Here is a 24,870-nt window from a genome sequence, read left to right on the forward strand (position 1 = left end):
TTTCTTGAAACCACACACTGCACACATAATACCCAAATTCTAAGTTTACGCTCATTTCAATCATACATGCAGGCATACAAGCATGTATACACTGAATCCAGACTGAATATACCATTCTCCATATTAAACACATGCACACACACATGCATGCATATCAACCACACACAAAATAATCATAACCATTATCTTAGTTTACCTTGAGCATCTTGCTTGTCTGGTGAATCAGGAGGTAAGTGTTTAACATAATCTGAAACACAGAAGATATCAAGATTGTCAACAAGGCAGTATCTCCAGAATTTAATTAAAGAATTTGACAGCTGCAATTCTAGGTCTGCTTATGTAATGTATGTATGCAGATGACTGTTACATACTTTGACTTTCTAGTTCACTGGGAGGAATATGCAAATTATAATAATAATATCAACATCAATATGCTGCAGCTGTGCTCTATATTTCTGTTCTCATCATTTCTTCAGTATTTAAAATAAGAGCTCTTGGGGATGGGGGGAGGGGGGGGGGGAATCCGAAATAATTGGCCAAACTTTAAGAGAGCTGCCTAACTTTTGCTGATGAAAAACACTGCATACTGAACACATCTATAGCTGTGGGTAGTGATCACTGATGTATGACAGGTCTCTACCTTTGAGCAAAAGTTCATAACGTGGCACTCTCTGGATTGGCCCTAGCATGTGATGTTGGAGAGAAAGACTGCCACATTCAGGTGATTTCTGAAACAATAAGAAGTTATACAGGTGTTTGGACAGTCACAAAAGCAGCCAGTAATGCTGACCCTATGAAAAGAACAAAGCAGACTGCTGGAGGTCAGTAACTTTTACACAAAGTTTGCAAACCAATTAACCTTTGTCTTAGTCTCACTGGTGTTTTTATCGAAATCTATTAGCTACTTTTACACACTTTCCATCTGTCCCATCAATGCAGAAGCTAAATTTTCAATTTTCTTCACTATCCTACTTGCGTGGGTTATATAATCTGTTTTTCTTTTTCCACAGCACCACTGAAGTTGTGGTCAGCAAGTGATCGCTTGAGAACATTTAAATGTTTCTCCTTAAGATGAATTCTAAGATATTAGGTTTTGGTGGCTCAAGCCCCTCTCAGTCTGCATTCTGGTATGGCATAAGGGGACAGTTTTCCAAGAGCCAGCAAACTGGAAAATAAATCCCTCTGAAAGTCAAAACAGTTTATGCAGTACTTTTGTTGAATCTCTAGGCTATGCCTTCTGCAAAACAGTTTCCTTGGTTACAATCCATTCCTTCAAGCATACTGCTTTGTCCAGCAAAAATCTGCATCACCATCACCGTTCTTTACTTTACTAATTTCTAATTTACTTTACTAATGCCCCCTTATGCCATACCAGAATGCAGACTGAGAGGAGCTTGAGCCACCAAAACCTAATATCTTAGAATTCATCTTAAGGAGAAACATTTAAATGTTCTCAAGCGATCACTTGCTGACCACAAACAGATTTGACAGGGGTGGGCAAAGTTTTCGTTTTTGTGGGCTGATCTCAAAATTATAAATTAAATTGTGGATAACATACTCAACACCCATGATGTGGCTACAAAACAAACCTAGTGAAAACGTGATGACAAAATGCATACATAATGATGTTCACTTAGCAAATTTAATGTAAAATTTGAGGCTGTTTGAATTTGCTCATGAACCTTTCAAAGTCCGGCCATATTTCTGAGATTGCAATTTGCAGAACTGCAGCCAAATGCTTGCCTATCATCTGTGAATACTGCTTCATGATCAAAAACGTGATGTGAACATCACTACCATTCCTTTGGCAAATTCTTTTAAGCTAAGAAAGGGTGAAATATGAATGTGAGTGTTTCTACTTTGCAGTCACACTGAGTTTATTGAAATGGTCCATGATGTCTACAAGAAAGCAACATCTGTATGCCACTGGAGAAAGTGCATGTCATTTCCTTAATTTCTAATAAAGAGAACTATTTCTTCTCGGAGTTCCCAAACTTGCTTAATAACTTTTCCTGAGCTTAGGCACTGGACATCTATATGCTAGGGAGCATTTTTGTGGTTGGCTTCAATGTCCGACTACATTATAAACTATTGGTGGTTGAGCTCTCTTGTTCTAATAAAGCTCACAATTTTCATCAGTTTTCATCGTTCATGTCTAATAAATGTTTGAACAGCTCTTCTTTTTACAATGCAATAAAGAAAAGTGACTTCCTGGTACCAGATATATTTCACCAACAGTTTGCTGAATTCTGGTCAGAAAACCAACATCTTCTTCTTCTTCTTCTTCATTCCTATTCGCCCCCAGTGGAGCATAGGGCCGCAACCACACGCCGCCATCGGACCTGGTCCTGGGCATCCCTTTCTAGTTGGGACCATGTAATGCCAGCTGTCTCTGCCTCTCTGTGGACTGATCGTCTCCACCTCTGTCTGGGTCTCCCAACCTTGCCTCTCCCCTGTGGGTTCCAGCCCAGAGCTTGTCGCGTTATATTGTCAGCTGGCTTTCGTAGAGTGTGGCCAATCCAGCCCCACTTTCGCTTCTTGATGTCTAGGCTGGCAGGGTTTTGGTTGGTTCTCTCCCACAGGGCGGTATTGGAGATCTTCTCAGGCCATCGGATGTTAAGAAAACCAACATGCTGGTTAAAATTGGAAATCTATCGGTAGTAAAACATTTTTTTCCCATGGAAGCCCATTCTTCTCAGTGGACCATTTCAGTTATAGATTCAAATCTTTGCCTGTTATAATTTTTTAATTGACAACTCGAAAGCAGTTCCTGGATTATAAAATCACCATTAACACCACAGATGAAAAATAAGTTGTGCATTATCAGTTAGATTTCTAATATTATCCAGCTTAAGACACTACCAGTCAAACAGCTCACATTTATAAATCAACCATTCCACCTAATCATATTCCATGTCCTCTATACAACATGTTGTTTTTTCTTTTACTCCTTTTTGTTCTCAGGAAACACTATTTCGACCATTTCAAACATGCATTTCTTGATGAATTCTTTGCTCATGAATGCTCTATTCTCTTTGCAATAGTATATGCCATAATAAAATTCGCTTTTGCTGGCATTCTTTGGGTTATGCTCTTTTTGTTAAAAGTATTTTCGTGTTCCATTAACAGCATCAACTCTAGATGGTCAGTTTCAAGCTAGTGCAAAGAAGGGCAACAACTATTTTTGCACGTGTTGCACCACAAGTTCAATTGTGCTCCAGCTATGGCATTTAGATAGGTGAATATGTATGTGAGGTTTCGTATGTTTTAAAAAATTTACCCCACCTAAACCTAAATCACATTTTCACCAGGATAAAAAAAATTTGTATTCCTGAAACTCAAAAAATGAATCTCTGATAATTTTCTCCAACCAAAATACACTGTATTTCTGACTTCTTTTAACCAGCCACAACATATTTCTGTATCTATAGTTCAAGTGATTGAATACATTTATTTCAAATATCTTTTGGATACACCTACTTGTATTTCTTGGACTATTGCAGCAAACCTGGGTGACTTTTCAAGCCAGTAATTGATGAGATTCATGGCATGGTCAAAGTTCTTGATATAGGCTGTGTAGAGCTTTAGAAAAGGGGCATTCTTCTTCATGAGATCTCCAATTCTCTTCTCTTGGTGCCTTAAAGAAAAATTATGAATAATAGTGGCATTTGCTTTAAGTTCTAAATGCATTTGTGGCTGTACAAACTTATGCAACTAGTTCTTTCTTGCCAAATATCAGGGTTAAGGTTTATGTTGAGCATACATGCAAGTTACATATCATTCATGTCAACATTTCACACCCAATTATTAATTTTATTCTTTCACATTCTGAAGTATGAAACATTATACAGAAGATAAACATTTACACAAATACAATAAAGACATAAGATACAGAAGCATTGTTATTAAACAGGGGAAGTGAACAGCTCAGTGGTTATAGAAATGACATCTTGTGCAGAAGGCGCCCACACTAGCTGGTTTGATATATGTGTGTGGTGCAACACATTTCCTAGTTAACCCAGCCATGGAATAGATACTTAGCCTTTTAAAGGAATAATGCACAATTATTTTTTTAATGGTTGGGTAAGGCTAAGTGCTTGAGGCTATTTCCCCAAATATGGATGAATAAACCTCTCTTCCTTTCTTGAGATATATGCCTACAAATGTCACCAAGAACATAAAGAGACCGAAATTGTGACCTCATGGCAGGACTGATTAACTATTCCAAGGTCTCCCATTGTGCGAGGTCTTCGCATTGTAAACATATCCATGCACCATCCTGATGTCTGTGTTGTTGACCTCTTTCTGTTGCATGATGATGTTTGCAAGCATGTATCTCAAATGTGAAAGGGGTCTCAAGCATCTAACTGCTCAAGGACTGAAAAGTCATGCGACTACCATTTTCCTTACAGATGCATTTCTCAGTCTACTTATTATGTACATCACAAGTGCTCTGTGCCAGTCGTTTTTCTGTCCACAACTATCTTTATTTGTGCTTTAGTTCTGTCTAAACTTGCCTGTATAATAATAAGCATTAGCCGGACCCAGAGCCCTTTACATACGTTCAAGCGTGCACACACCTTTTAAGAGCAGGCATCAAATGCACCTTCATGAGCATACATGTAACCCACAGGACATCTCCCTTATGGGGTTATACACGTGTGGGGCAGTCGTGCAAGAAATCACAACAGAGAGTACATTTTCCAACAGTTAAACCAATAGCTTTAACCTGTTCCACTGAAGAATGGCAGAGGACAAAGGTAATGCATAATAAATTTTATAATAGAACAGTAAAATGCACACACACAACAACTATCAACAGTATCCATCCAAGACTTTTTAGAAGAATGTCTGCCCTTAACCCCCAACCAGGGCTTCTGCTTACGCAAAAAAATTGCGTACAGTATGCATTAAAAGTTCGGAGGACCCCTTCAATTTTCGTCAATGGGGTCCCCCCCCAAAGTTGGGCGAAGAACAGGGACCCCTTAAAAATCTGAAGAAGGGGTCCCTGGGACCCCAAAGAATTTAGTCTTAGCAGAAGCCCTGCCCAACCCCAACTATTTACATATCTTCTCCCATTGACCAATAGGCCTGTACAAAACAAGATTGCCACACTTGTAGGATACCAGAAACCTCTACATTCAACAGTCAAGTGATGTGACATGGTCTTCTTTAGCCATGTGACCCGGCACAACACCCTGTCGAAGACTATTATTCAAAGCACCTTGGAGGGCAGCCGACGCCGTGGGGGCCAAAGAAAGAACTGGCTTATGAAGGTTAAAGACTGGAGCAGTCATCCTGACTGGACCTGCTGACTATTGCCCACAATAGGCAAGAGTGGTGGACCCTGTTAGCTGCCATGTGCTCCACCCAATGACAGGTGCCAGTCAAGGGACAAGTGACTGACTGGTAGGCCTAATTAAATGAATTTGCTGGCCAGACAAGTCCAAGGCCCCAAGAGGCTGCCATAATGCATTTGTACACTAGTATGCACATGCACATGTGCGAGTATGTATGCATGTGTGCATCCCCTTCCCCTTATGCCTGACCCAAAAACCCATGATAAAAAGTCAGGCCACCTTGGGGGCAGTGGGTTGAGCGGATGGGCGGGATGTTCAGAGTTGTTTGAATAGGGGTGTTTCATAAATGGTGCAACAAACGAGGACAAAAAGACAAAGTTAACATGGTCGCCAGCATCTTGTGCCTGACTTGGCAGAAATAAAAGAATAAAAAAAGCAGAAGAAAAATTATCAGTGCATACAAATAAATCCACGTAACAACCAGGGTGTTACACACATACACCAAAACATGAATACACAATATACACCAAAATATAAAAAGACTGATATAGTATTTTACCCAGCATCAGAAGCAGGCTCAAAGCACCCCACAAAAAACAAAAACAGAGACATAACAATAGCAATGACACTAGTGCATGCCCCTGTAGTGTAGCCATTCATGTTAGAGTGTATGCCATCAGTGCAGATGCAGTCCATAGCCCTGCCATTGCATGAAATCTTTAATAAAAAAAGTCTCAAAAAGTAGCTGAAAGTTATTATTAATCACAAGGTTTACTTCATGGGCCTTTTTCTAAGGATCCGAGATTCTGTGTCACCTGTCCTTTATGTTCTTCAATGGTGACCCATTCAGGAATCCATTTTATTAAAAGCTCCCTTGTGCTGTCTCATTTTCTGGTCTATATCTTTGGTATTTTCAGTCTTATACTATGTTTGAACACAGTCTGTTTACTAAAATAAGATCTCAATCATTTTCTCTTACTGTATATCTAAACACTGTAACTTATTTCCCTATTTAATATGTCAGCTTTATACTTGGTCTCAAACCATGAAGCCTCTTTCATTAATATAAGTTCTTAATTTAACTTTAATTACTGCATATTGTTTGTGTATTTTTATCTTCTGGTCTGCAACCTAATGTTCCAGGCTTTTGTTCTATTTAATATTTTGTCTATTTTTCAAGTTAAAGTTTAAGGTACATTCAATCACCAAATTTCACTTTTCTAAAAGGCCAAAGAGGTATTAGAGCCTATGAATTTGAAATGGTACTAAACATTAAAATTTCACATAGCAATATCAGATCCCAAACTTAAACATGCAAAAACAGAAGTTGCAAAATAGTACCAATACAGCTGCATACAGACAAGTGACCAGGTAAAAAACAAAATATTTTGTCAGCTGTGTTGCTTTCTAAATCAACTGAAAATTTCACAGTTAATCTGAATGTTTAACTCACCATCTCTCCATGCGGTGTTCCAGGTCCCGCAGCACAAAGTCATTGTGAAAACGATATATACTCTGAATGTTAGAGAACATATCAGTCAGAGTATGCTCACCAGCCAAAAAGTTATGCTGCCGGTTCTCCTGGTCAATGCGAAGGTAGAAGCCCTGAAAATGCACAATGATGGAGAAAACTGGGCTCAGTACAATGCCATGAAATAGCCCTTAAATATAGTCCATGCTATTCTCAGCAGGATCCTGATGACTAACAACGGGACTTTCAAGCTTATCTTAGTCATTGCCTGCAAAGCCAGAAGCCTTCAGACAGATGAAAGTAAGATAATGAATAAGTATGAGAAGCACAGAGATTGTAAAGCAGGCTGGAACAGCAAGTACTGATCTCACCTCATGAAGCAATCTAAGTCGAGCTACATAAGTACGCTCTGTTTTCAGCAATTCGTCTGCTATCTGGTGAAGTTTCTCTCTGGGTGTCACACTTTCTGCAGCTTGCTGCTTTTGCTCTGTCTGCATAGCAAAAGTGAAATAATTAATCTTATGGACCAAAAGTATGTAAAACAGACTTTATCCTCCCCACTTACAATCAAACTGTAAAAAGGTCACTTCAGGAAGACTGAGGTAAGTTATCCTAAGCCAGTTACGCAGGCCAGGCCCGTTCTTACCCCCCGCGGGGCCCGAGGCATAGGGTATGTGCGGGGGCCCTTGACACCACGATCGCCACGGTTGTTATTTAATGAAATGTGCGGGGCCCTAGGCAGATGCCTCGTCTGCCTGCCCCTAAGCACGGTCCTGACGCAGGCAGTGTCCACAGCCAAGACCTCAGTTTAACCCCTTGTTTTCAATGTGCAGGCAAATGAATAAAGATCTAGCTATGCTGACTTTTTCAGAACCACCCTAATCTAAAGGGTATTACCAAATGATAACTAAATCAGGTGGAAAAGCCTGTAAATGCACAGGGTAAAGGGTCTTGGTTTTCTTAAGAATTGACCAATGTTAAAATTGTATGAGGAGGTCAATGTTATTTATTTCAAATGATTGGGCTGAGCTCTAGCATAGGACTTTTTCCAAAATCTAAGTGAAATATCAAACTTCACAATATCAAAAGTACATGACTATGCTTACATCATGAGCGATATGGCTAACAGGTGAGATAGAGAATGGAAGGGAGTTATTCACCCAGATTTGGGGAAATAATATCTTATACTAAGCTAGTCATTTGAAATGTTACTTATTCCAAATTACACAAGATTTGAAATGAATTCTTGTATACAGAGATCATGCACAGATACTTAGCATAGTAAAAAAACAGAGCGCTAACATTAACGTGCCATTTTCTATAAATGCACAATAAATCACTATAACTTGATCTTTGTACACCCGAGAAGTAGCATACTACCTAAGCTTAAGGTATATGACACATCCAACTCAAGCACAGATGGGTCATTCACTTAATATGCAGTAACAATTGTGTCTGGCAAATGTTTTTACTTTTTGATACTCATTTGAAAGCTGGCTATTTAAGTACTTTATATTAATACCATTACATTCAGAGGCCAGTGACAGATAAAGCACTATTTTAAAAAGCATGCTTGTCCCTTCCTGCCATTTTTTTTTTTTTTTGGTTCTCTATAATAATATGAATGTAGAGTAAATGTCAAAACAATTGCATATAGAGAAGTAAATAGATGCAAAACAGCAACCAGCCAAGGAGATAAAAACCTGCTGCAAAAAAATGCGATCAAGCTTCCCCAATTCTGTCTACACTGGACTCATCACATGACTCACAATTAGTTACCTTGGCAAATAATGAGCCATTTCAAGCTGACCTTTACAGTAATCAAAGGACAACAAGTATAGTGTTTTATATATAGAGAGAGAGAGGATGAGCAAGAAAAGAATAGGATGAAGCCACATCAAGGCCAGGAGGACACCACAGTCAGACCTTAGACCTGCCCCATTGCAGGACAAATTCTTGTCCCAGTCCAAGGCATGTGATATGAGAATAGCTGGCAAGCAAGAAGTGATTGTTTGGCAGCTGCATGCCTATAACTTAGCAACCATTCTTGCCAAGATGCACACAGCACTGACACAGACGCAGTCAAGGCCCACTATGCAAGGACAGCACAGAATGCAAAGGTTACAGTAATAGTACAGAATGTAAAGGTTACAAAGCTACATGCTGCTCCCAGCCTGGCCTGCCTCGACTTATTTGACAAAAAAAAAAAAAACAATCTTTTTTAAAGGGCATCAGAGAAAACTTCAAGAAATATTTCACTTTCACTGCTGTGCAAGCATAGAAACTTATTATTTCCATGCAATAAAAATTCCTGTCAGCGTTTCATTTTTAATGAACAGCTGAGAAGAAACATGCAGAGTACAACCTATGAGGAGAGAAAATATATTGAAGAGCTGCAAGAAGCTGCAAATCTGGCAAACCACAGCAAAAACAGTTTTAACCATCTTTAATAAAAGAAGCAAAAAACATCTAAGGCAGCTCTCAATCGGCAAAGTCTGCATACCCTTGGCAAACATTCAGTGTTTAATGCCTCAGATATGAGCTTCTGCTCATGACTAACATCAGTCTCCAAATTTTCCTCAAGATCCACTGCAGATACAGAACACATTTCACTTTTCAATGCCTCCACAAGTGTGGGCTGAAACAAACAGGGGTGAAGTCAGGTGGTGGAGTAAGTAAAATCTTTGAATGTTTGTGTGCGCACACATGCATGTACATGTGTTCTGTACTGTATATTACATCTGAAATTTTTTACCATCCACAAAGTAACAGGAAACGACTTTATCATTTATAAACCTACTCAATAAAGCTCTCAGCACTCACAGATACTGAGCTAGGGCAATGGTTTTGCACTTCTCAAAATGGCTGAGATTATTTATCCTTTATCATTATGTTGGACAATGTAACAATAAATAAAAAAATAATAATACAAAATTTAAAAGTGAACACTGTTGAGGAAGTTACATAAGAGATTGGTAAAACCCCTCATTTTTCATCTCATACTGGCATTTAAAGAAATTTTTAAAGGGAAGTGGCCAATAAGTAAATGTGAAGGATGAAAAAGACTTCTTTAATTTCTTATAGTCTTTTCAAAGATGTAGAACCCAAGTTGATTTATATTTTCTAGCATCATCACTGAGATGCATTACCTATCCCTGTGTGCACATTACAGACTTTCAGCCTACTGGGGATAGCAAGCTTAACCTCCTTGTAAACAGAAGAGATTTAGAAATTGCCTTGAGAAAAGTTTACACCAATGTGACTTCCAGAATGGGACTTCCTGCTCCTTTTGTTGTTAACAAAGAAAAAAAAAAGTATGTCTCAAATAAAATTAGACACATATCCAACAGATGTATTAAAACATACTTACCTTAGCATTCTCTGTTGACTCCTTTTCCAAATCACTATCTTCAGAAAATTCGCTGTCACTATCTGTCCAGCTCATGTTAAAAAGGTCTTCTGGAGTGAGTGTGGAGTTCTTAAATAGTATGTTATCATACAGGTGGCTATTGGTTTTGCTGGTCTGTGTGCACTCTTCCAAACTCCCTGTAGCAGACACTGCTGCCACACATCCATGCTCAGAAGATTCTGGAATGTCATCATTATCATGTGAAACACTTAATTTAGGCACATGGTAATCTACTGATGGATTGCTCTTGGTAGATCTGGAAAACTTTGGTTTGTCATTACTGTTCTTTTCAAGGGGATCAGATCTGCTGTCATTGCTCAAACCCTCTTTTAACTTTGCCCTGGAAGACTGGGGAGAGAGTGGAGAGCGTGGGGAGCGTGGGGAACGTGGGGAACGTGGGGAGCGTGGGGACTTGGGAGAGCATGGGGACTGGAAAGAGGATCCACAGGGAGGCAAAACCTGGCCAGAAAGGATGAACTGTTCTGAAGGTTTGTAATCAGCATGCTCATCTGTGCCTTTGTCCAGCTTGTCATCATCTAGTAACAGACCACAAGAGGTCACATGAATATTGCTTACAATGTCTTTTTCATGGGAAAAGCAAATGACAGTCTGTTGATCATGGTTAGAATTCCTCCGCATAGTCAAATTCCTACCAATGTTGTTTTCTTCGCAAGGAGAAACACCCAACTGTTCTGTCTTTGCAATGTCCACATGTTCACCTCTCCCATTTTCATTTGAGTCCACAGCCCCAGCCAAAATTATGTTTTCATCATCATCATAAACTGGTTGCAGCTTCCCACTGTTAATCTGTTCTGCAAGAGCCCTCACATATCCCTTTTCCATTACGGCTTGGGAGAATGCACTGTTGCGGGAGAAACTGTAGAAACTTTTTACCAAACGGTTGGCCTTTTCTGACACGGGGCTAAAGCAGCGACGGCCTGACCTTGGTGACCCTGGAACACTTTTTCCTTCACTCCTATACCTCTGCTGTGACCCTGAACACATAAAGTTAAGGTCACCATCAGATGACAGTTTTTGGAAATTCTGAAGGCGCTGTTTAACAAGGCCAGGAACTATGGGAGATGATGGAGGGGTGGAGCCAATGTCCCTGTCTGCTTCAGGAACTGTCTCAGACTCTGAAAGGTAAGTCTTTGCTGCATTGTCATAGTCATCAAAGGCACAGCCAACTGAATCATTGATCACATGCAAGTCTCCAAAGGTGTCCTCAGACTCCAGGCTCTGTGCACCTGAAAGATTTGCTTCATAATCAGAAGACTCAGATCTGTCATCAGTGTTGTCCTTCTTGGCCAGAAAAGTGCTTGTATGCTTCTTGTGTCTGGGTGCGTCAACACAGCTTTTCTTAGTAAGTCCTGAGCCAGAGATAAACCGATCAAAAAATTTGGGCTTTGATGGAGCTGCAAACAGAAAAAAATAAAGAGGGGTAAAAAAATAAGTGTACCATGTCTGAAAGTAAAGATGAAATTTTTTTTAAAAGCGTAAGCAGATTGTTTGCCTATATGTAGATGTTAGTTTTATTTGTTTGTTTAGTGTATTACAGTAAAGCCTCACTATTAAGACTTGCTAAAACCCACCAAAATCAGGTCATAACTGAGAGGAGTCAGAGATCAACACTTCTGCTTTCATTCTAGGAGTCATGACTTCAACCACCTAGAAATTCAAGTTCGTTTATTTGAATCTTAAAATAAAACTCTTAAAAGCCATATTACAATGCTTTTCCCTGTCATTTTTACTTGGTCAAGCTTGATTATGCCATTTATAGAGGAACTAACACTCCGGGTCAGAGTAATAGGTCAACAAATGTACTGAGACAAAGATGCTCTCTTAAAATATACTACTTATATTTTTGAACACGAATACCTAAAAAGGATCGCAATAAAGCACAAACTGTGACAAGAATTCTATTTTTATAAACACACGACTTCTGGAAAAATGGTCATTAATGTAGCACAACTGACTGATATGCGCTGGTAAAGAGGCAACGATGAACTGGGCAGGTGGGGGTGGTCATTGCGACCAAAAACCATTTCTTCACCACGACCATACCATGAAGTTAACCAAGACCAGATCACCCTAACAATGAATGTTGAATTGACCTGGACCCAGGGTAAATGAATGCCCAAAGTGAAATGTGTTTCATGTTAGCTAAACATCTGCTTATACCTTTAAAAAGAACCTCCAAACTAAAGAATAATGATGACAAAGGATTTTTATTTGAACTCAAGAGAAAATCATGTTCACATATCTAGGCAGATATCTTAGATGTCTTACATGTCTAAGACATAACAGATTATGAGGCATTGACAGACATCCTGACCAGTAGGGCTCTCTTGATTCTAAATAGACTTCCAAAAGCTCAATTCACTATAGCATCAAAACCAAGCTCAAGTTTTGTCAGAAATATTAACATTCCTATATAGCTCTGAGTGCTAGAGAATCAAAGAGTTACAAAATTGTCCACTTTCTATATAAAATGACTGTTCAAAATCTAGAAGGGCTTAACCCCACAAACTGTATGCATTTTAAAATGAAAATATGCTTGCCCAGTGCAAACACAAGAAAATGGCCACCACTTCTAAAGATACTGGCAATGAAGTGAATGTCATCAGAAGCGTTATTCAACTTCATCACCAGAACAGTTCTACACTGGATTCTCAAGGGAAAACAAGAGATAGACCGACCAGGCAAAACTGCAGATCCTAGACCACAGCTTAAGAACTATTTAAAATACTAGCCCAAATTAGACTAAAGGACCTTCACTACCACATTATCTGTTACAAAGCATAACAGGAAGATAACTGCTTTCAAGATGTTTTCCTTACAAGTCTGAATCATATGCATATTTGATAGGGCTTGTAAATTACATTGTGTAATACTTGATACTGATATAAGGAAATCCATTTTCACACATCATTTTAGGATGAGTTCCTGGTTATCAAGATCATCACACTGATAAAAATGGGCCAAATCCTGAATCAAAACACTGATCAAACATGAACGAAAAAATTGAACTGTATATGTAAGCTATTGTATAACAGTGCATGATAACTGCTGTAATTGAACATACCAAGGCTGTCAATATAACTTGACAGCAAGAATGCACCAGCAAATATTTTTAAAGCAGCATTACAAATCAAGAATACCTCTGACTCAAAACTGAAAATGTGTTAAATGACAAAAAGATTAAAACCATCTTGAACTGCTACTATACCCGCTCACTAGCCATTTTCCTGATGTGATCAGTTTTCGATCAACCAAGACAGCCTTAAACTGAAATTTTGCAGTCTGTTCGCAGTAAAGGACATGACAATCCAGAAGCACCGGTATCTTACCACAAGGAAAAGATGTGAAAGGTCTAGTGAGGCACTACATTTGTTTTCTAATAATAGGGTAAAGTTTAACTGGGTGAGTGCCTCTCTTCCATTCTCCAGATATGTGCCTGCAACCATCACCATGTAAAAAAAGAGATAAAGTTCATGATGACACATTAGTACACAGATGCACCTAATTAACATGTGGTCTTAACTCTACCAGTGCCTGAAGCCTTCACAATGTAAACATATCCATGTAAAACTCTGATATCTTTTTGGTTGACCTTTCTTTATATAAAAATGTTTGTAGGCAAGTATCTTGATAATGATGTTTGTATGCATGTTATCTGTTAGATTCAAATGCATAAAGCTGCTGCAGTAGCTCTTCTATGAACAGTATCACACTTGTCAACTTCAGCCATGCATGTATTTGCAACAATCTGCTTAGTAATTAAGCACCCCTGTTACATGATGGAAATTAGGCACAAAGGTAATCATGAAATACAAGATGACAACATGACACAGTGCTACTAGTCCAAACTGCCTGCAAGAATCTGTTACCTACAGTTATTTTACAGGCAAATGTAGAAAAGCAGAAACTATATTAATTAAAATGGCTAAGTGTCTTGCATGTACATACATATGGATGTGCAAGATACCATAAAATGTCCATGAATGTATTGTGTGCATGCATACATCTTTCACAAAAAAGCTGTTTATGTGCATCAGTGGATATGCACACATAATAGGAATGTACACTACAGGATGGGCCACATTAAGGTAACTTGCCAACTCTATATAAGGGGTGTCATGGTATATCAATAAATAACCAATCCAATAGATGGCTCTATTCCACACTTAGATATAAGTGTAGTGGGAGACCAAAAAATGTCTTATTACTTAAAGATCGCTAACCTTTACTGCTGGTATTGAAGCTTGCACCTGATTATCCCAGAACTACAGTTTATCCTTGGAGGTTGCCAATCGTCTGGGGCCGATACACCTCTCAGCGGACCGGCCAGCAAGATCCTGGCGACCACTGCATGGTGTCGCAGTCCGCGTGAGATCAGTGTGAGAGAGGAGTCTGGTAAACATGCTTTGACATAAAATCTCTTCTGTGACCTAAAGCAGACGGAAGCTTTGGATACTGTGGTAATGGGCCAATCACTGGACTAAAAATAGTTTCTGGTAGGTCAGTGGTAGAGCACGAGGGTGCAGCTATAGGGCCGTTAGCGCCGCACTGTCAGGCTTAGATAACCACTGCACGTGCGGTCGCCCAGACGATCTCGAAGCGCGCTGTAGTGGTGGTACGCTATCTCCACCGTTGGCATCTGGCCTTTGACCCGCTACGTCTCTTGCGGCAAGGTGCGAAGAGGTATGAGTGGAGGTGCCGCATTCAATGCCACTCACAATTTGGGTAGAACTTCCTTCCGCATAAAAAAATGGGCCGAATCGGAAATGAACATTTTGTTGGGACCCAGTCTATAATGTGAGCATACTATGTATTTTCTGTGGGGTAAGCACATCTCCTCCATGGTTATGGCAGCATGAGTCTTGTCTCCAAATTGGGGCGACTATTACCCAGACAACCTTCGGCCCGCGGGACTGATTGGTAAATGGCGCTCCCTGAATGCGAGGCCAGATTTTTCTTTTTTGCAATACGGAGGGAGGGCACCTTTACTGCACTTGTCTCTACTGGAAAAAAAAAAACGAGTTCAAAACAGCCTGATTTATGAGGCTTAAAATTTGCTCAAGAACAACTGTAGAATAGGCCCGTCAGCACCTGACAATGCGATGGCCGTCAATTTAACTCTCGGGTGGGGAACGTCCTGCCCGTGAAATCATTTCACCAACGCAACCGTAGGTGGGACACAGAATTCGATAAATCTAGGGGCTTTTTTCACATCAACATAACTTTATATTCAGTAAATTATAATAATAACAACAAATCTGAGGGACAAGCAATGAACTTTCATTATGGGATAGGCAGGACACATGTATGACGGAATAGACACACTTGTGACTCAGAGGACAGTGCCAGGCACTGAGACGAAACTACGTCTGTGAGAAATATAGGTTAATCTTTTAAGAATAATTTTGTATGGACCGTGAATGATGTTTTAAATATCCAGATGACCCTTGCCAGAAAAATGATTCCCCACCCTTCGTTTTGCGGTCTGGAAAGTGTTTCCATCTAGCATTACAGGGTGTGTGGACATGAAGCTAGGATTGCTAGGGATCAGGACTGATATCAAGTGAAGACCTTGCTAGGTCCTTCTACACAATCGTAAGAATCTACACTATAGCCGAGTGTTTCAAGGAATGTAAAGGACCTAAGCTGTCGATGCCAAGTACCATGTCACCAAGTCTCTGTGATGGAAAGGTACGATCGACTAGCAAGATTATCAGAAATGTAAATGAAATAGAACTAAAGAATAAATAAATTTTATATAAACCAAGTTGGCAATACATTCAAAGTATGGTTGTGGCCAACTCCTCAGAAAGTGAAATCACAGAGAACACTGTTGATATTAATAGTTGTTGTTGCTAGGTACGTAATCTAAATGCTTGAATAAATGAGTCAAAACTGTCAAGTAATGTATATTACCCACTTAGTGTAAAAACTTTCCTCATAAATGAGTCTACATTGTAAGCTACAGGAAGTAAACTCATATAAATTTCCTGATTTTACTTTCAAAAAGTGATTATGGATGCTATTTGACCCCAAGGGGAGATCTGAAACCAGGAGCTAATGATTCTTTTTTGTGGTGACAACAAATGTTTGACCACTGCGATCTCCACTGATGCTCCCTGGGTTTCTTGGAAGTCTGCTTTTAATCCAAATTAATAATGACTGTATGTCTGAACTACGAGCTGTAGATGTACGTCTAAAAGATCATCTGTGAAAGCCCACCAACAGCTGACACTATTATACCCGTGGATTTGCATTGCTTGTCTTCCGACGACTTGTGAACTCATTTTGGGGTTGTTGGGTTGTTGTTGTTTTTTTTCAAATAGCCATTCTACAGGTAACCCAATGAGCAGCCAAAAAAAAAAAAAACAAAAAAAAAACAAAAAAGAAAACAACAAATAAACGAACAAATAACTAGATCCGCTTTTTTGACAAATTGTGGTGTGAACAGAAACATTTGCAGCCAGGATAACAGTTTTTCAAATGATTTGCGCATGTTGGAGCAGCTTCTTTCTATGTATATATCATTCTTAGTATCTGGCATTCTCTGGACAACAATCTTGCATGCTATGATGAGTGTGTCCGTGTCTGTATGTCTGTGATGGGTTGGGGTTTGTTTTTTCTTTGGTAAAGAGACAAGAGTATGTCCATAGGACCGGGATATGGCGCTACATATTCACTGTATTATTATTACTGGCTTGAGCGACAGGTGCAAATAGCACAAGCGAGTGTTGTTAGTCTCTCAGGTCGCAGTTGCAAGCGTCGAAAAGTCTTGAGCATCATTTAACTTGCTATCCTCGGGTCTGACCTCTGAGGGCTAACAAGGAAATCACGTGCAACCTGAGCTGTATCTCTGTCACCGACAGGCGCACCAACAACGAACCCGGAACCCCGAGTCAAGCCAGTCCTGTCTACTGTATGTGTGCAATCATCTGCAGACATTAATTTTTTTTTTTTTTTTAGTTATTAAACAACTAATCATTTTTCTCTCTCTCTCTCTGTAAGTTTGAGCAGTTGCGCTAAGGCTTTGAACCGGTTCTCTTACACAGATTGAAACAGACTGACAGAAAGTAATCTGACCACCTGTAACTGGGGGTCGAAACTTAATCAAATCTGTGCTGCAAAAGGTTTTTCTACACTACCTCCCCACACCAACAAAAGTTGCGTATAGCTCCTCGTGACAACCTGCACGAATATACTTAACATTTCATCAGCGGACAGTGTTCTCGCACACACATGTTCAATACCAACAGCAGTCTTAACCGTGAGATCCTCATCTACAAGTAATCAAAAGATAACCAAATCATCGTTATTTACCTTCAGCCCAGATGTGGTACTAGCTGTGATAAACTTAGGAAGGCGACAGGCTGGAGCAGATGACAATTCGAGATGGTCTACATGCCAGACATCGACATTTACTTCGAGTATGAATGGCATCGGGTGGAAAGAAAGGACAACCATTCGGCAATAAGGTGGTCACTTAACCTTGGACGAAGGTGACACAGGTAACTATATCTGATGACAAAAGATAACTGGCAAGGCGACACACAGCAAACATGGCGCTTTGTTCATGTTCACAGGTGTGCGTCCTACAAATGGTGCAACAAAGGTCTAATGGGGTGGAACTGTTTTCAACCCGATACTATTTCCCAAAATCTATTAATATCGCGCTTTTGTTCTCTGCACACCTTATATACAGTCATAGCCACACTCAGAAGAGGTGGTAATAATTTCGGGAAGAAAAAGCGCTTCAAGCGATTTGGTACTGTGGGCAGATGGGGATATGGTGAATATAGGAAGTAGATGATGGGAGAGGCAAGTAAGGGGGTTAGGAGAGGAGTGTGAGGAGGCTCGCTGCTCCGTGATGCTGTAGGTGTTGTTTACTGTTGCTGGTGTCCTCTTTTTCTGTTGTGGTCTCTTGCTCTTGGCGTCCCTGAAGCCTGCCGAGTCCACACTTATGTTGCCCTATTCTTATAGTCTAGACTTCTCTTTTAATTTAGGCACTTTGTTTCTACTGCTCATGGCTTGCCACCATCTTTACAGTTTGTGTATAGTTGTTTCTTTAAGGGGATTAAATTTTTAATTTATTAGGTTCCCCGATGTTATGCTTGGTTATAATTCTGGTTATGGAAGAGTGTAGGAATCCATTACTTTCTATGGTTTCATTGATTTTAATGATACTTTAAATTTACAATATGATTATAGATTATCAGACTTATTAATTCATTTACAGCAAAGGTAATGGTTTTTGGGTTATGGTTTTTATTGCTTTTCAGGGTCACAGCTGGGATCGTAATTTTTTAAAAAATATTTAATAACATATTATTTCTATGACATAATAAGATTGCATGCCAGAGTAACAAAGTGTAGTCAATATAATCGTATGTCAGCTGAACAAAGTGCATACTATGCTTCCATCACTCGTCACACTTCCTGGAGTGTACAAGTGGGGCATGAGTATATGCAATCATAATCTCCAGAGTAAATGACATAAAAAGTCAAAAGTTCAGCCCACTCCCATGAAGAAAAAAAGTTAGTTTTAATACCATCTCATACAATTTATTTCAAAACCTTTCACAGAATATGAGATCAAATAACCGTATATTTTGATCACTTCTTTCATTTAACTCAGCTGGATGATGTTCTTCCTGCTTTAGAAAAACATATTTCTTTTGAGGTAAACTTGGCAAACTATGTTACACAGACTCAAACATTTTTCCTGATTGCCGTAGAGACAAGAAGTTGCGTGTCTCACGTAAGCGATTCTAGACACAGCCTCGATAAGCAGGATCTTCCTTGTGTCTGGGGATTACCTCAGGACCTCACGATGATGGTGACCTCACCACCTTCTAGTCTTTTTTAGGCTATCCCCTCATTATAACACGTGTTATGCTACTTTCTACAGTTATCTATCCTGCCCTGATATCTCACTGCCCAATAACCACATTCTTCCCTCTAGGTTAACATGTAACCCAGGACAGGACTAAGCAGTGCCCTAGTAGAAAAGTTCGCTTCTGAGTGAGGCAGTCGTGGGTACTGCAGCTTATAAAGCCATGGAAAGAAACTCACAATGAGCACAACGAGCACCGCCCACTAACCACTAGCTGCTTGGTCCTGGCTAGTTAGGAGCATCCCGTCTTCACAGCTGTTACAAACTGATTACCCACACAGCTGCTACCAGTCCTGTCACTGTTCTCTCTCGCCATTGCAAATAAAAAAAGTTTCAAACAGGCAGTAAAGATGGCACAGGGATTTTTTCCTTCTCGCAACCAAATGGGAAGTTAGGTGAAAATGCTGCACAACTAGACATTGTTGTAGGCAGTCAAAGGGAAAGGAAGCAGGAAAAGTTAGAACATGATCGAGCGAAATTAAATGGTCTGCATGCCCCTAATAAAAGAAGCGAAAAACAATTTTTTTTTTTTGCATTCTGAACTGATTTAATACAACTGCATTTTTTTTTTAAAATGACGACCGGGTGCAATTCAATATTAAAAAAAAAAAAAAAACCGACACCCTTGTTCATGCATTGCACGAAGGACAGGACCCAAGACACAAAAGGTCCGAGAGAGGAAGAAAGCAGCTACAAGCCATGACAGACCGTGTGCTCGGTCGCACAGGAAGATGGTAGCCTTTCTATCTACGGGGGTCACCGATATTCTGTTAAGAAACTCGTTCAAGAACTCTCATTCCTGGGGCAGACAGGACATACTGTAGTTGAAATCTGATACCAAGACGGAAGCTGAGAGTTTGTAACAAACGGGGCCCGTAATTTGCAGTGGAAACAAAAAGATAACCGGGCTTCACTCTACAGTAGTATAATCAATGGGAGTCACATATTTTGCAGGAGTATAATAGCACGTTTCTAATTAAATGTCATCAGCGCTAAAGCGATCTGCTATCCCACCGAGTTAACTACAGACATAAATTACGCCACGTGACCAAAGTGACACGTCTTCTTATATTACAGACTTCTAACACCAGCTTCAGCAGTCGCCTTCACTATGCAGCATTTTATTTATGTAAACGACTGTAAAAATAGTCGCTGTACAACTACTCTGAACCTCTTAGCTCTTATTTCGTGACCTGAACACAATGTTCCGCAGACCTCTTTACCAGAAACTTCCCTGTACTACTCTATTTTGGATTCTCGACAGTATTGTACTGTCTCACAGCATCAGCAGCCTCTGGTCGTGCTTGGCCTGCCGTCTGCCGCGGGGCTCCAGCCTCCACTCCCTTCTCGGGTCAATGGAGTGTCCAGTCACGGCTGGATGCCGGAAAACTACATGTAGACCGGAAATGAGTGTCATACTCAGCTGCTGTTGTCGACTTGCGTCTTCAACAACCAGCAAGCAGCACCAGCAGCCTGCGCACACACACACAATGTGCAAACATATAACACACACACAGCACTTCCGTGTCGATCTCGGGTGCCAGTCAGCTTTGGGGCACGAGGACGGGGAAAAAGTACTTGAGTTACAGCGGAGATGACACTGAGTAGAAGTCACAAGGCATGTTTTGGGTACTGGTGCGTACACCGATGCTCTCTGCGTCTCGAAGCTTCTAGCTGCCAATTATACCTTTTAAATGCACCCCATCTTTCTTACAAACTTATGTTATCTCCTCCTTTTTCTGTGCACCCGATGTTCTACAAGACGGTTAAACTCACCATATACTATTCGGAAACGTCAGGCCCACCCATGAACTAGTAACCACCCACCCTCTGAGACTGCTGCCACCCAAACTACTGGCAAGCATCACTGATGTCACCCCAAGTCTACAATAACTGCAATAACTTTTCACCAACGCGAGACAATAGTCAGCCATCAACTGTCCGCAGCCAGCTTTTCTCTCTCTCATCCGGTGAACGCGGTGACAGCAGTGACGGATAGCAGGGAGGGAGTCAAAGGTCAGCGTGCCATCAATGGCTGCTAATTCGCGACAACACCACTTCATGAAGCAGCGTGAAACAACCGACAACAGCTTTCCTGTAGTTGCTGGCAGGCCACGTCAGTGTGCGCTGCATCCAGATGACAGCGGAGCAACTGCAACCCGGCAGAAACAAGGGGCGGAGGCAGGAACAAAGGAGGAATGAGACAAGCACATGAATTACACAAAAATAATTGTTTCAGTAACATTCTATATCACATATATATACCCGGCGACTTACGTGTTTGCAAGTTTGAATTGCAGAAAGATTTAGGATTTTTACTAAGACTTCATCTAAGCGGAAATGTTATTGAGATGCTGTTGAAAAAACAGATTCCAAGCACAATGTAATAAGTCATACACACCTACTCCCACGCGCGTACGACAATTTATAAACAACACCTTGACGAGAACCCCGCAGGGAGAGAAAAGAGGAGACTGTTGATCTTCAGTTGTAGTCAAGATGGACAGCGGCAACGAGTCAACTTGAGTAATTGTTATCACGGAGATGGAAAGTGAAGGCGGTTGATGTTCTACAGTCGTCAGAAGAAAAGTAGAAGTTAGGAGAAAGTGCACTGTTTAAGGAGCTGCACGAAGACAACACATCCACAAGATGATTTTGCTAAATAAAGCTGTTTTGAATGAGTAGTCGTCACGACTGTCCACGTCACCAGTCAGGCGGCTACCATTACACACATGCCACGAAAACCATCATTTTCCCTCCTGCTTTTATGCTTTCAGTTAACAACGCACAACCACATGAGTGTTATGATGTCACGACCCTCACCACACGAATAACCACATGAGAGTTATGATACGGCTGCCAACACCCGGTGAGTGTGTGAGACAAGTTGCCTCTTGACGACCATGAGCTCATGCACAAAGACTGGTGATGATGATGCCCACCAGACAACCAGTAAGTCAACAAGCCAATTAACCAGACAGTCAGCTATCCAACCGTACATCGACCAGACCGCAGCTCCGCTAACTTGGTAGGTTACATTGTTGAGGCTAGATCACAGCCAAGTAGTCGGCTCAGTGACAGGTAAGGGTACCACACACAGAGAAAGAACAGTGCCTCCACCACGAGGTACGAACCCCGGACGCCCAACCTCACTGTACTATATGACTGGGCCTAGATGGCGATCATGTGCCTTTAGTCCTACTCCTTATGATGTTAGAATGCTGATGTACATGGGACATAACAGGTGACAATACCACCCGGCTGTGTCCGAGGTAATACCACAACGATCAAGAAAACTACAGACACTGGATAGCCAGCTTTCCTACACCCTCTCATTCACAAACACTATGGCGTTCCTGGGCCAGATTCACGACAAGGCACTAGGGCGACTAGGCGCTAGCTGGGTGTTTAGGGTGAATCTTTCGGCTAAAGCACTCACAATATCGCCAAACGTTCAGCTACAGCACTCATACCTTGCAGTTTTGTGTATTGCTAATGAAGACTTGGCAGTCTGGCAAGCACTTAACACTATTGTCCACCTGGCTTATCAATTTTTGTAGCTGCTGTAACATTGTAAACAATATCTAGCGTGCTTATCTCCGCTGTAGGAGCGCGAACTTGCCTTGTCGTGCACCTGACTCCTACCGCTGTTGTATAACTGTCCTCGCACATACCATCGTGCCCTCGAAAGTCCGAAATTTAGAGACCTCTTATCGGGTCTCATGGGTTAGAGCTACAGCAGAAAGGTGAAAGCAAGCTGTTGAACTTATTACTGTGAAAAGAATGGAATAAAAAAAAACACTTTAGAAGTCTGAGCCAAGAGAGGTCTCTACAGTCTAGTGTCATCAAAACAAATATTATTTACGATTCAGAGCATTCATGTCGCTGTACGTTGCCAATCTCATAATAGTGCTGACTATTTTTTCCCGAGTAACTGCTTAGTAGTGTGTGCACCTCGGGCCTTGATGTCTAGAGTTCGACAATTTAAAGAGATTTGCTTAAAAACGAAGCGTGGACGTGGATCCAATAGTGAACATGGCAGAATTAATGAAGTTACAATGAAGATAATCACATTATCAATACTAGTGTCGGACATGTACTGGCTCATCTCCTTAAAATGTAACTACATTCGCGAGAAACATATAATGTCTGCGTGGATGGGTGCATACGTGTGCATGAGACTATAATGGGAAGGTGCTCTCCTGAACCGTTCTCAAGCTCTTGCCTGATCTGTCCCGGTAGTGATCGACAAAAAAAAAAAAAAAAGGAAGGAACAAGCCAGATATAAATCAGATGACGCCAATATCTCAAGGCAATGTCTCCGCGCTTTGAAACACTTAAGCGCGTGTGGCACCGGGGGAAAGCGTGAATGGGGTGGGGGTAGCTGTCTAGACTCTAGAAGCATTGTACACCACATGGATTCTTGAACCTACAACACACATTACTTCCTGGTTAGCAAAGTGTTGTGGTAATGACTACACAATTACCGTTAGACTAGATACGATAAATTGAACACGTTGCTAAGCGAAGGACTTCAGTCTTGCTTTCCCGGATGTCCCTGTTATCTGTGATCGACACTTCTATACAAATCGTCCCCCCTTGCTAATCTCAAATCTTAACTGTCGCCCCAGCCCCCTCACCACCCACACCTCTTTTCTTGTCCAGCTTCCTTTCCGCACTTTAGAACTGCTTCAGTCGTAGGGGTTCCCCCCGCAGCTTCTTCTCTCCCCTCCACCCTTAAAATCGATATTTTAAACAAGATCTCTCCATTTTTCGAAAGCATCGCGGAAGCAATATGGCGCCGTGGCACTTGTGCCCTGACAGCCAGCACGTGAGGCATGTTCAGCAGTGTTTTCTTTCAGTTTCACATCCTACACTGCAGTCAGCGATAGCGAGACCTAACATGAAGACACTTTTTAGTTTCGAGAACGCGTTATTTTTCATAAGTGAATCGATGTTTACTTGCATCATGATGCAGGTGAACATGTTGGTTCTATGGAATAACTGTTATTCTCATCAGTCAAAACACTAGTCGTATAAAATCAATCAAAATAAATTAATCAAACCAATCAAAATGTCAGTTTGCTGGGGGTGAGGGAGCCAGTCATAAAAAAGTAGTTTTTATCAGTCAAGATGCTAGTCATGGAACATTTAATGTGTTGCTTGTGCGAAAAGTCTTCGTTACTTTACCACTCACTCTGTAAAGTGGCTGTTCTACATTCAATATGCTACTATATGGAAAGTGTCTGTTTACCATCCAACGAAGGTTGAAAACTGCAGTGACAGCAGTGCCTGCAGCAGCTGCGCGACACTACGTCAGCGTGTTTGTGACGCTTGGCATGCTGGGGCGGCTGTAGGAGGACGTGCGACGCGTGGTGCTGATCAATAGGCTTGCCGCAAGGTGCCAGCACTGCAGCACTCGGGGTGTGCAGCCCATGGCACCCAGGCATGCCGCACTAGGATTAAATGCCGAGACTGGAGAACGACAGAAAGGGAAGGGATGGGAGATAGTATTAGAGCGACTACTAAGTGACAGATTGTGGTGTACCGAAACCTCTTAACGATTTGCACACAAACGGAGAAAAAATGCCGCAGGAAAGGGGTGAGAATGGGTTAGAGAGACTGAACCTCATACAATATGGACAGGGTCTACTCGCGACAAGTCAGTCAATGACAGAGGTCAGATGGTCAGTGTCACCAACAGACGGAATGTAAGCGTTATCACATTACCAACACTGAGCTACACTAATCATTACGATGCTTGATGACGCTGGGGACC

At 41.0% G+C, this 24,870-nt stretch overlaps 1 protein-coding gene across 10 annotated transcripts in view; it reads right to left on the reverse strand.

Annotated features, from left to right (window-relative positions):
• LOC112571740 (FYVE, RhoGEF and PH domain-containing protein 2-like) overlaps positions 1–24,870 on the reverse strand; it is a 65,992-nt gene that overhangs the window by 14,474 nt on the left and 26,648 nt on the right. For 8 of the 10 annotated variants that reach the window (XM_025250985.1, XM_025250988.1, XM_025250986.1 and 5 more), the window contains 7 exons: positions 10,142–11,595; positions 9,275–9,409; positions 7,143–7,262; positions 6,754–6,905; positions 3,481–3,637; positions 641–728; positions 197–247 (listed from right to left, as the gene is read on the reverse strand). In XM_025250985.1, coding sequence (XP_025106770.1) covers positions 197–247; positions 641–728; positions 3,481–3,637; positions 6,754–6,905; positions 7,143–7,262; positions 9,275–9,409; positions 10,142–11,595 — 2,157 coding nt within the window. Of the gene's footprint in view, positions 1–196; positions 248–640; positions 729–3,480; positions 3,638–6,753; positions 6,906–7,142; positions 7,263–9,274; positions 9,410–10,141; positions 11,596–24,345; positions 24,557–24,870 lie in introns of those variants that run through there. The other 2 variants (XM_025250990.1, XM_025250987.1) reach the window with 2 other exon arrangements.

Source organism: Pomacea canaliculata, linkage group LG9 (genome assembly GCF_003073045.1).
Source record: "Pomacea canaliculata isolate SZHN2017 linkage group LG9, ASM307304v1, whole genome shotgun sequence".
NCBI classification, from domain to species: domain Eukaryota; kingdom Metazoa; phylum Mollusca; class Gastropoda; order Architaenioglossa; family Ampullariidae; genus Pomacea; species Pomacea canaliculata.